The sequence below is a fragment of the Lissotriton vulgaris genome, chromosome 4_1 (genome assembly GCF_964263255.1).
Source record: "Lissotriton vulgaris chromosome 4_1, aLisVul1.2, whole genome shotgun sequence".
NCBI classification, from domain to species: Eukaryota; Metazoa; Chordata; class Amphibia; order Caudata; family Salamandridae; genus Lissotriton; species Lissotriton vulgaris.
The window spans coordinates 1,853,163,166-1,853,176,533 of record NC_141691.1 but is presented as its reverse complement, the minus strand read 5'-3'; the positions used below and the strand labels follow the sequence as shown (position 1 = coordinate 1,853,176,533).

At 47.8% G+C, this 13,368-nt stretch overlaps 1 protein-coding gene across 1 annotated transcript in view; it reads right to left on the bottom strand.

Annotated features, from left to right (window-relative positions):
- Positions 1-13,368, bottom strand: part of MTBP (MDM2 binding protein) — a 181,060-nt gene that overhangs the window by 65,180 nt on the left and 102,512 nt on the right. The window contains exon 17 of the mRNA XM_086966165.1: positions 4,881-4,976. Within this exon, the coding sequence (XP_086822291.1) occupies positions 4,881-4,976 (96 nt within the window). The remainder of the gene's footprint in view (positions 1-4,880; positions 4,977-13,368) is intronic.

Genomic DNA, 13,368 nt, shown 5'->3' with positions numbered 1-13,368 from the left:
ATGCCAGGCAATCTACGCATTCTCCTTTCAGGGTTCAGCCTTGGAGGAGGATATGCCCTACTCCTTTATGGGGCACAACCACGTTTTACTGCCTCTGATGCAGGCATTTTCTTTGAACAGGTGTTCAGTGTCTCAAGTCAAATGGTTTACTCTCAGGTGATCCACAGTTCCAGTTTATATCTGGGTACAGCAAGAGTTGTGTCCAAGCCCAATGGACACTCCGCTTCAGAAATATCTAATACCTGGAAGGAACTAATCATTCGAAAGGCAACGCTTTTCTTGAAGTTAAGAGTCAATTAACAGCCAATGAAGCACCATCACTGTGGTATCTTTGGGGAGAACCCGAATGACCTAGGGCAATAACGTTTGTGTTTATTCGAATCAGGCAACATGCTAGCCAATTGGCATTTGTTTCTGGGTTCTTGCTGCTTTGGCTTTTGGTACAAGATAGGAGGATCCATCTTTGCTCATGTGTGCAGCAGCAACCATACCTTCTTTCAAAGTTGGATACTAAGAGCTTTGTTTGTCCTATTGAGAGTTATGGGAATTCAAATTAGACTCCTTTTTGGCTTCACAAAAGCTGCAGCAGAGAGGCCAGTGGAGGAGTAGCACAAGGGGCATGCAGGGAAGAGGATGTTGCAAACGTCTGTTTGCAGCTAAACCATCTTGCAACTTTCAGGGTTACAGGACAAGAGACACAACAACCCTTCATGTGTGCAAGCGCTACAACAAGCGCACCTAATAAACACAGGACGAAATAAGGACATGGATAAGATTAACACAGGGAGTGCCAGTAGGCCATCTCCCACGGGGTGCAAGTAAAAAGGCCTGTACATTTACAGATCAGCTGACACCACTTATTAGTCTTGCCATGGTTCTGTCACATAAAAGCGCTGAGACACCGGAAGGTATTTGCGCGCTCTAGAAATTTTAAAATAGTACCACTTAGAGTGTACTCATGGTTACCTTATAGAGTCTAAAACCCTGTTGGAGAGGAACATCTATAAACAGGAGGCATACCGGCTGCAAATCTCCTGCAAAGAAAAATATACCAGTTGAGCAGGAATTCACATGGAGACCGAACCATGTTCCTTCAACGACTGAGAAGTTTAATAAGGTTATTCCAGGCAAAAACATTTTAATGTACTAAATTAAAACTGTTGCAACTGTTAAAGAAATAGATTTAAAATATTTACATGCTAATGCTTCTAAGTGCTGTGCTTGTAGAACGGTTCTTTGAACAAAACCAGTCAGTCAACTTGACTGTGTCGCTCTATAAATGTGCTCTCTTCCCTACCTATATTTCTGCGCATCTTTTCTAAGTTGGTTTGGTGATTAAGACAGTAAGCTAAATTATGAACCTCATAACTACACTGATTAGGTAACAAGAGTTGCAAGAAAATGCCCCTTTTTGCCAAACTCTGCACACTGGGTCATTGCTGTCCAGTGCCAGGTGTACGTGTTGTGCCCCATAAAACATGTACAAATTGGATAATTCCATATTGGCTTATTACACTTTCTTATAAGGCCATTGTATGTGGTGCAGAAAATAAACCTAGTGCATCAGGCCTACTATTGTAGCCTAATTGTTGCAGTTTCCACCAGCAGCCCCACAAAATAACCCTTTTGACAGGGGACCTTCCTTTTACATGCTAATAAATCACCCATGAGGTAGGCTGCATAGCATTTAAAAATGAGACATGCAGAAATGTGAAGTTAACAAGTACTGCAGTGACAAGCCCCAAAAGCTATTTTCACTGTAGAAGGCTCTGGCTGTCCTAAAGTGCTGTATCTCAATCGCTCTTTAGAATTCATTAAACGCCCCCATCTAACTGAGAAATTGGAGTTTTATTAACTATTTAGAAAAAGGAACTTTTCGAAAGAAAAGTAACTTTTAGAAACCTACCTTTGCCCTACCTGAATCTCTTAGAGGGTAATTTACAGTAGCTCCGCAGAAGCTATCAATTAAGTATTTCACCTTAATGAGGCCTAAACATTGGGTCCAGAGCAGAGACAATTGCTTGGAAATAGTGAGGTGCTATCTTTTCCTGGCAGGAAGACCAATTGGGGTGGGCCCAGGAACGTAATTAACAGGTGATACCTGGAAAGGCACAGCCTATGTGTCACAAAGTCAGGCTGGCACAAAACCCAGTGGGAGGAAAGCTAACAACCCCAGTACTGGTTTTGATTGACCTCCGAATTTACACCCAGGCTCTGAACAGGGGGAGAAGAGTGGCAGGACACATCGTGGGATTGTTTGTAGTAAGGCAAACAGGAACTGCTGCACAAATGGGTTTGGTTATCACTCGGTTACCCCTTATGGGTTATGGAAGAACCCAGAGTCGCAAGCCACTAGTTGGTGCCAAATATAAATATGGCACCCCAGGCACCATCCGCTGAACATTCTCTGGACCTATGGAAGAACAGAAAAGTATTGCACCCCTTGTTGCAGACCTGTGTGGAGACCTGAAGAGCTGGACCTGCTCCTGCTTGTTCCCAGGACAAAAGAAGTGATCCCAAGGGTCAGTTTGCTTACCTCCTGTGTGGCTAGAGGGACAAAGTTCAAGAGGTCTTTTTACTAAAGTGCTCAACTGACCAGTAGCAACTGGCCCTGGACTGCATCCTGCTTGACCCTGAAAGTTCTTAAGTACCTCCCCTAATGTTTTGGGGGCCTTAGAAGTGTACTCCTGTGGTTGTTTTGTCAACAGAAGTTAAAAAACTTTAGAAAACTTTCCTGCAGACCTCCAAAACATTTGCGGGACGTGCTGTAAAAAGTATCGGACTGGCAGTTCCACAACATCGGACTGGAGTTCAGCTTCATTCTGCTCAGAGATCACTGAATACTCGAAAAAATGACCAGGTCTCAATCTGCATTGGTGTGAAAAAGTTCCTAGGACGTCTAAGTGGACAGTGTGAACAATCAGGTAAGGTCAGAGGTCTGACCTTACCTGATTGTTCACACTGTCCACTTAGACGTCCTAGGAATTTTTTCACACCAGTTGCTACCCTGCCCTAGGAGTCTATATACTACCCAGGGGGTCCTTGTTGTTTTCACCTCTCAATCTGCATTGGGACTTGAAAAGTATTCAGTGAGAAATCGCCAAACCTCTAGAGCTTTGTAGAGACCAACCGAGACTAGATCCACAGTGGTGGCCACAAATTCAGCAGCAGCTGACGCAGAGAGGATTTTTCTTCTCAAACAGTGACTTTCTAAAATGGGACCTACTTTTCAACATTTGGACTTCGACAATTCACAGAAACCAATCCATTTGTTGTATCCAATCCAGGCTCCATCAAGGTTGGCCTGAAATTGGACTTTGGTCTCGTTCAGCAGTGTCCAATCAGCTTTATTTTTCTCTGCACATTTTCCACTAAAATCCTTCAAAGATCATATCTCCAATTCTTCCTATTGTATTTTTGTCATTTTGGGTGGGTTTGCCTATTACTTTTTCTCCACTATTTTGTATTTTATAAATTTGAACAGGATTTTGACTTTGTTGCATCTGACTTTTTAACTATTTTGGTAAACGTCTAAAAGATTTACACATTTTCGTTGAATTAGGCTGGTCTGCTGTGTGCCATTGTAACCAGAGGTTGAACTCGGGTTTACATTAATAAAAGCTTTGACCGCACTTGGCAAGGTAGCGACATTATTGAGGTGGATTTCCATCCATCCAAATTAAAAAATAATTTTTCTGTGCCATCACACATCAGTACTGTTTGAGAGGCTGCGGGGAGGTGGGGACATTCTACCACACTATCTGGGATTGCCCATTGATTGTTTGTTTCTGGTCTAAGGTGATGTGAACTAGATCACAAGTGGTTCGCATTATGCTACTCCCTGAACCACGCCGCTGTTTGTTGAACATTTGGGAGCCTAATGAACTTAGTAACCCCCTACAAGATTGGGCCACGCTTGGTATTATGTACGCTAAACGAAATGTGGCTAGGGCCGGGGGTCTCCCGTGTTACTGGCGCTTAGTGCCTGGAGTACAGAACTAGACTCAGCGATGGTTGCCGAAAAGGCGGTGTATTTGAATCGGAAGTGCCCGCCAAAGTGGGCCAAAATTTGAGGAGCTTGGAATGAATATAGAGGGAACATTTGTGCACCACCCCAGACGGATAGTGATACTGATTCGGAATGACAAAGAGAGGGGACGAGATAAACGAGGAACGGGGTGTCTATATTGAATTGATGTCATGATTGCATTACTGTCGTCTCCCTGAAATAATATGCTGTGTCCACTATGTTTTGCCTTACTAATTGTGTGCTATTGCTATGTACAATGTAAACCTAGAAAATGCCCATTGTTAACTTTTTATGACAATAAAAATTGTTTAAAAAAAAATTCAGGAATCTTTTGAAAATCAAAGTGTTAAAGGAATGTCACTGACTGTACATAAAGGTATCAAGAGTCAGAGTCACTACAGAAAAGTTACTGCTTTGTATGAGTACCCAGCGTTACCAGAGTTTTCATGTTTCCTAGGTTCATGCTTGGGAAGCTCATCTAATCCGGGGTTATTTAATTCATTTTGGTACTAGTTCTACAAGTGTCAGCACACAAAAAACAAGCACTGGCAAAGCCAGAAGGTCTAGTTCCTTGAAAGCGCACCATAATTTTTTTCATTCATTTCATTTTCTTTTGCCAATACATGCAACGGAAATCAAAATCTTAAAATCGGATCAGTAAAAATGACAGTTGAAAGGAGGCAAACCTAATTTGGATTGCTGGAGCTGCCCCTAAGCCACACCTAGAAATTTGGTCTGAATGAGCTACTCCTCTTTCAGAAACTTGAGAGCTGTGAATCATTGTAGCAGGTCTGGAGCAGAATCAGCATGTATGATCCTTCATATCAAAGCAAACTGGAGCAAAACCTACTCAAGCCCATGATAATAGCTCCCGGCCGCCTTTTCAAACGATAACTGCTTCACTTTCCTTGGAGTAAGTTCCGGGGTCAGCAGGAACGCATTTTCGCTGAAAAAAGGTGAAGAAAGCAGTTATATTCAGAACAAGAATGCATATAGCTAGAAAGAACATGGAAGACATGCAAGTATAGGAAGATAACAGTATTGTATTTATATATAAGCAGCCCCATTACTATGAGAGTCATTACCATGTAGGTATTACAGGGCAATTTATAAGCCTGTAGGTAAGTTTTCCCACATTTACATCATAAGTCACCATAACGTACAGGACCTTACAACAAAAATATCTATAAGTAGTTTAGAGATACGCGCCAGTAACTTTTCTCTGCTTGTCGAGTTATCAGGTCGAGCATGCAGAGAGAAAATTACGTTTAAAATGTAGCACAGACATTTACTGTGCAAGGAGAATAAATAATCCAGGATTCTTGGTGAAAAGCAGGGAAATATATAAATTTTCACTTAAAAAAACAAAGGTGATGTTATAATTCCGAAACAGAATTAAAATAACACCGTAGAAATTTACTGAAAAAAAAAAATTATTCCAGAGATGTTATAGTTAAGCTCAGATTTTATTTGTATAAAACCATACAAATTCAGCAGCTAGAGTTACATGAGCTAACTATATCTTACACCCCCCAATACACTGCTTATGACCTCACATATTACATCACCAATGACATAGGTCGAGATAGAAAGGGACAAAATCTTTTGCCATTTCTACAGCATGTCTTTCAGCATAGGATTAGCACAGTGCCATCCACGCAGAGCTGTACAATGACAAAAGCCTTTTACCACTCTAGGCACAGTATTACAGCTTTGGATTGGTAAAATACCTTGTAAGCCCACCTGGAATGAATAAAAGCAACCACTGACATGTGTTTTGCCATCATTATAGCTCTTCAGAGAGGCTAAAGACTTTGCCCCTTTCTATCTCACCGTGGTTGGCACCGTGCTATTCCTATGCTTACAAACTTGGATTGAAAAGCAGACATTTGAGTTGAGCTAACTTAAAGTGTCATTGGTGTTGTAGGATGATCTCTACAGGAGCTACTCACCACCTAAACTTAGGAACTACCCAGAGTTCTTTGCTTCTGTTTTGCATAATTTATACGGCACTCTATGCCTGAAAGGGTATTGTTTTGACTTATACTGGGTGCTCCCTTATGTTTGGACAAAGCTAAACCTCTCTGTTGAGCTATATAGTCTGGGAGCACAACGTCTGAGTATCACTCGTCACTGCCGCTCACCACAGCTGTAAAGGCAGCAGCGGCCACACCAGTAAGGTCCTGTACCATGGCTCCCCATAACAGGTCATCCACCAGTCTATCATTGCGCCACACTTTCTTTCATGTGTGCCTCCTCTGCCCCAGCCCATTCCTTCATATCCGGGAGCCATTCAGCAGCGGTAAGGTTTGCCCATCTAATGACTAAATGTAATTTGGCCAGTCAATCCAAGAAGTGAACATTTCCTCCTGGGATTTTTTGCTTTTTTGATTTAGCAGGTATCAACCCCAGTAGGCATTATTTCAGGTCAAGGTATTGCCCATCCAGTAGTGTTATGGAAGTGCCCCAGGACACAATCACAATAACTTACAATCTGCGAAAGGCTCCCAAGAACATGAAAGCAGTCCACCGGTGTTTGTCTACAGCAAGTACAGCTTGCGTCCCTATAGAGGTATATCATGCAGATACTTGGGTGAAAGGTATGTATTGTGTACTATGAGCGAGTGTAAACTGTGCGTTGGTAGGCACCTCCTCTAAAAAACCTACTGGTTTCCCAGCCAAGGAGGCTTATTCTCAATAACCCTGATGATTGAGTTACCTAGAGCTCAGCTCTAAGCTCGTTCTTTGTTTATATAGATCTATGACTAGGGGAGACGAACAAGCACCAGTGCTTCCTTCTCCATCTCTCCAATTTGTTATTTGATCGTGGGAAAACTGACCAATACCCAAACTAAATGTCTCTGTTGCTACCTGTAGGATGATAAACCGGCCAGATAGATATAAATCATCTAAGGTGACAAATCTCTCCGCCAGCAGGTTATGGGCATGGTCCAAGCTATTTGTGCAAAGGGTCAGATTTTCTACACCTCCAGTTCCAGCGCATAAGGCGCCATGCAGAGCACTACCCATTCCCAGAGCCTGCACACCAGTCGCAGTATGTGTGGCATTGTCCCAGGTGTTCTTAGGCCTTAGGGATGCTAGGTGTCTCCCCTAGTGTACTGGTCAATAGGGATTTATCCCAATTAGGTTCATTATCGAACCAGTGTACAGCATGTTGTAAGTGCAGTGCAAGATAATGCACCTCATCCTCCTAGACCTCTCCGCGGCATTCGACACGGTCTGCCACCGCACCCTAGTACGGCGCCTCAGCAACATCGGAATCCAGGACAAGGCGCTGGAATGGATCATCTCCTTCCTCAACGGAAGAACACAGAGAGTCCGCCTACCACCGTTCAAGTCAGAGGCCTCCGAAGTCATCTGCGGCGTCCCTCAAGGATCATCTCTGAGCCCCACCCTCTTCAACGTCTACATGAGCCCCCTCGCGGCCATCGTACGCAAACACAACCTCAGCATAACCTCCTACGCCGACGACACCCAGCTGATCCTCTCCCTGACCAACGACCCCGCCGCCGCCAGAGCCAACCTGCACGAAGGGATGAAAGAGGTAGCCGAGTGGATGACGACCAGCCGCCTGAAACTGAACTCGGACAAGACGGAGGTCCTCATCCTGGGCCCCTCACCCTCCGCCTGGGACGACTCCTGGTGGCCTCCCGCCCTGGGCACCGCACCCAAACCGACAGACCATGCACGCAACCTGGGCTTCATCCTGGACTCCTCCCTCTCCATGACCAGGCAAGTCAACAACGTCTCCTCGGCGTGCTTCAACATCCTACGCATGCTACGGAAGATCTTCTGGTGGATCCCCACCGAGACCAGGAAGACCGTCACCCAGGCCCTCGTCACCAGCCGACTGGACTACGGCAACGCCCTCTACGCCGGTACCACCGCCAAGCTCCAGAAGAGACTCCAGCGGATCCAGAACGCCTCAGCCAGACTCATCCTCGACATCCCACGAACCAGCCACATCTCCGGACATCTGAGAGACCTTCACTGGCTCCCCGTCAACAAAAGAATCACCTTCCGCCTCCTCACCCACGCACACAAAGCCCTACACGACCAAGGCCCGAGCTACCTCAACAGCCGGATCAACTTCTACGCTCCCAAACGCCACCTCCGATCAGCCAACCACGCCCTCGCCACCGTCCCCCGCATCCGAAGAGCGACTACAGGAGGAAGGTCCTTCTCCTACCTGGCCGCCAAGACCTGGAACTCCCTCCCGACCGACCTGCACCTGACCCAAGACCACCTCTCCTTCAGGAAGAAGCTGAAGACCTGGCTGTTCGAGCAGTAGCGGCACCTCCCCCCCCCCCCCCTCCCCCCCCCCCCCCCCTCCCCCAGCGCCTTGAGACCCTACGGGTATGTAGCGCGCTTTATAAGTGTCACTGATTGATTGATTGATTGAGTTTGAAGTTAGGTACTTCCCTACCTCCCGTATCCCATTCCAGCTTCAGCGTGGCAAGTCCAACCCTGCATTCTGGTCTTTGTATTGCCAAACGAGTCACATTTAATGATTACACATTATATACATGTCTTTGTATAATGGCACTATTGGAGTTCGTTTATATGGTGTTATGTGAGTCTTATTTAACAGATTATATTTATAGGTCTGTTTAATTGTAGGTTTAGTACCAGAGTTCGAGAATGGTTCGCGTGATTGTATCCTAAGTGGTGTTTTTATTCTCAAGCTGTAGCTCTTTGTTTGTATACGCCTATATATTATGCACAAGTTCAGTACCTCTTTGCGAATATTTTTAGCGATATACCTCGAATATCAGTGTTTCCTTCAATTTTGAACAAACTTTATGCATTCCTTGTTCATAGGCTTAGTGCCTCTTTTCGAAGATGACTCGCATTTTGTTAGAGTTTTTGACTCCTGGATTTCCGGGTTTTGTACCCAATTGTAAAACAGTGCCAATTTTGATTCCTGTAGTACTGTTTAGTATTTTCTACACCTATGATTCCATATGCAGACGCCAGTGCTGAAGAGTTTCCTTTGTATGGTTTCTGACTTAAGTAATTTGTTTTTTATATTAAACAATGGTTATATTTTTATTACATCTATGATTTTAATACCTTCATTGACTTCATCCCAATTATTTTCAGGGAGAAAAATAGAAGTACTCCAGAGGCCGGCCTTACATCCCTCAACCTGCCCTAAAAATATTAACATAACAGGGACCTGCGGGTAATGGGCAATGTGTCAAAGAAGCCGTGGGTTAAAATAGTTTGGGAACCACTGTCATAAGTGATCAGCTGTACATGGGGGGCGTGGCCAGCAACACCTAAGATGGCCATGAGGGACTAGAGCTCTGCCCGATGGTGGAATAATACCCCCATTAACTGTGTAGGTATCTGTTCCAGCCCGGTGCCCCCCTGCCTGTGCAGGTGACTCGTTCAGAGTTTGGTGTGGCCTCGATGTTCCTACACGGAGCCGGCGCAGAGGAGGCTAAATAAAATTCAATCGGGAGGCCACCCGAACCAGTCATCTTATTCCGTGCCATGTGTTTAATCGCTGCCCGCTCCTCTCCCAATTCAATATCTCCCCCCAATGCCTCTGCTTGCTTGGCGTCTAATCACAGGAACTGAAGCCTGCGCGTAAACTCAACCAAATTATCTCCTGTAGTGGGAGTCTTGCTCCTATAGAGCTCCTTGTAAAACTCATAGAACAACCCATTAATGCCCTCGAGTTAAAAAGGCTTCCCCGATCATCCCTAATCTCCAAAATTGGCGTCCCTCTTCGGGACGGGCTAGCTAACCAGGCCAATAGTGTTCCCGATTTATCCCCCTCTACATGGGTACGGGCAAGATAAGCCTTATGCACGAGTTACTACTTGTGTAACGATATATCTGTAAGAGACATTAGTTAGTGATAGATTCCTTACCTTAGAATATCTCCAGGGGTCAGACTGGATCCGGAAAATATAGCGTAGCAATACCCCTGCGCGCCGGCAGGCGTCGTCCGCGAGTCGTTAGCGCTGGAATGACATTGGAGTACTTAAACGCCGCCCATGCGCGCTGACGGCAGTTTTGATACACAGCTTTTCCGCGCCAGATACGCAGAGCCAACACTGGTGCCATGAAACAAGGCCCTGAAAGGGGATGACCTTATCCCTAGATATCGGTTCGCAGAACGGGGAGGATGGGTGGGTCGGTAAGGAATCTATCACTAACTAATGTCTCTTACAGATATATTGTTACACAAGTAGTAACTTGTGCATCTGAAAGAGACACGTTAGTGATAGATTCCTTACCTTAGAATAGATACCCCAGCAATACCAACCCCGGTGGTGGGTCTGCGAACCAATAATCACACCAGAAAGTCCTGGAGGACAGAACGGCCAAAGAAGCCATCCCTCCGGACTTGGCTGTCCAGGCAATAATGTCTTGCAAACATGTGCAGAGAGGCCCACGTAGCTGCCTGGCAAATATCCAGTAAGGGCACTCCTCGGCCCAGGGCAGTGGTAGTCGCCGTGGCCCGGGTAGAATGAGCCCGTAGTCCCACAGGGGGGTTCCTTCTTTGCCAAGGAGTAACGCGCCTGGATACACAAGATGATCCACAGCGAGATGGTCCGCTTGTGCACCGCCTTTCCCTTCTTAGCGCCCACGTAACCAACAAAGAGTTGATCATCCACCCGGAACTGGCGTGTGCAATCCAGATAGTAAGAGAGCGCACATTTTGGGTCCAGACGGTGGAGCCTCTCTTCCTCTTTCGAGGGATGCAGAGGCGGAAAGAAGGTGGGCAAGGTAATGGACTGCCCAATGTGGAAAGCCGTGACAACCTTGGGCAGGAACGAAGGTCTTGTCCGCAACACAACCTTGTCCGGATGAACAGAGAGGAAAGGAGGTGTAGAAGAAAGAGCCTGGAGCTCACTCACTCTCCTGGCAGAGGTAATGGCAACCAGGAAAGCAGTCTTCAAGGTAAGAAGACGGAGAGGACAGTTATGGAGCGGCTCAAAGGGAGCACACATTAGATAGGTAAGTACAAGATTCAAGTCCCACTAGGGCATCACTAAAGGAACAGGAGGGAACATGTGTGTGTGATGCCCTTCAAAAACCTATTTACAATCGGGGACTTGAACAAGGAAGGCTGATCAGGGAGCCTTAAGAAGGCGGAAAGGGCAGAAAGGTAGCCCTTGATAGTGCCCAGAGCAGAGCCCTGCTGGGCAAGAGAAAGGAAGAGAAGAACCTCAGAAAGGGGTGCAGAGAGTGGATCCACAGCCTTTGCTGTGCACCATGCCACAAATCTGTTCCACCTGCAGGCGTATACAGACTTTGTGGAGGGACGCCTGGCTACCAGAATGACATTACAGACTTCGGGAGGCAAGTGAAATGGCCTCAACTGTCGCCGCTCAATCTCCAAGCTTGTAGGTGGAGACTGGACAGGTTCGGGTGGAGGATCGTCCCCTGCTGCTGCGACAGAAGGTCCTCCCGAAGAGGCAGACGAATCGGGGGATCGACTGACATGCTGAGTAGCTCAGGATACCAGTATCTTCGTGCCCAGTCCGGAGCCACAAGGATAACCTGGGCCCGGTCGCGCCTGATCTTCTTCAGCACTCTGGGCAGAAGTTTTATAGGCGGAAAGGCGTACAATAGACCGCAACTCCACTCACGACGAAAAGCGTCTCCGAGCGAGTGCCGCCTTGGAAACTCCAACGTGCAGGACATTGCACGTTCTCTTCTGTGGCGAATAGATCGAACCAAGGCTCTCCCCACTGCTGAAAGAGGCCTTGCGCCCACGTTAGAGTTCAGACGCCATTCGTGATCCATCATGCACCGATGGCTGAGTTAGTCCGCCCTGGCGTTCAGGGAACCTGCCAGGTTTTGAACCACCAGGGTCACGCCCTGATGTTCCAGACATTGCCAGAGGCGCAGAGCCTCCTGGCATAGGGTCCAGGACCCCACCCCGCCCTGTTTGTTGCAGCACCACATGGCGGTGGTGTTGTCCATGAACATCTGCACTACACTCTCCCCGGACAGAGGGGAGGAATGCCTTCAGTGCAAGTCGGATCGCCCGCAGCTCCAGAAGGTTGATGTGGAGCTGGGACTCCGCCGGAGACCAGAGACCTCTGATCTCCGCCTCTCCCATGTGGCCCCCCCCAACCCAGGAGGGACGTGTCCGTCACAACTACGTGCTCCGGGTGGGGTAGGGAGAGGGATCTGCCACTGACCCAATCGCGGTCCGTGAGCCACCACTGCAGCTGTTTTGCAGTGACCCCCGAGATCAAAACATGGTCGGACAAGTTGCCCTGATGCTGGGCCCACTGAAACTTCAGGTCCCACTGCAGAGCCTGCATCCCCCACCGGGCGTGATGCACCAGAAGGATGCAGGAGGGCATCAGCCCCAGAACCCGCAGCGTCAACCTGACCGAGACCCGGGATAAAGGCTGAAAGATCGGAATCAGAGCCTGAATATCCCGAACCCGCTGTTCTGGTGGATAAACCCGAAACTGCGCTGAGTCCAGAACCGCTCTGATGAAGAGGAGCTTCTGAGAGGGACACAGGTGTGACTTCGGCACGTTGATGGAGAACCCCAGCAGATGCAGGAGATCGGCCATAGTCTTGAGGTGGCTGACTACTGTCTGGGGCGAGCCCGCCTTCAACAACCAGTCGTCGAGGTAGGGGAAGACAAACCCCTAACCTGCGCAGATGGGCTGCGACCACCGCCATCACTTTGGTGAACACCCGTGGGGCGCTGGTAAGGCCGAAGGGGAGCACGGTAAATTGAAAGTGCTCGTGGCTTACTGTGAACCTGAGGTAACGCCGGTGGGCCGGCAGGACGGGGATGTGAAAATAGGCGTCCTGCAAGCCCAACGCTACCATCCAGTCTCCTGGGTCCAGGGCAGCTAAGACCTGACCCAGAGTCAGCATCTTGAACTTCTCCTTCCGGAGGAAGCCGTTGACGTTCCGTAGGTCCAAGATAGGGCGCAGGCCCTCTTTGCCCTTCTTGGGTACCAGAAAGTAGTGGGAGTAACAACCACACCCTACTTCTGGCCCAGTAACACGCTCAATGGCCCCCTTGGCCAAGAGGGCCATGACTTCCTCTTGCAGAAGTTGCAAGTGATCCCCCGACACGCGGTGGAATTGCGGTGGCATGGCTGGAGGGATCGCCTCGAAGGGGAGGGAGTAGCCCCTTCGGACGATTTGCAACACCCACCTGTCCGAAGTGACGGTGCGCCAGTGGAAGAGGTGATGGCGAACCCTGCCCCCCACTGGTGTCACATGGGCCTGAAAGCACGGACTAGGAGGGTTTTGAGGCAGGTGCTGCGGGGGAAGGTGTGGGCTGGCCGCGCCGTTGTCCCCGACCGACGCCACAGCGG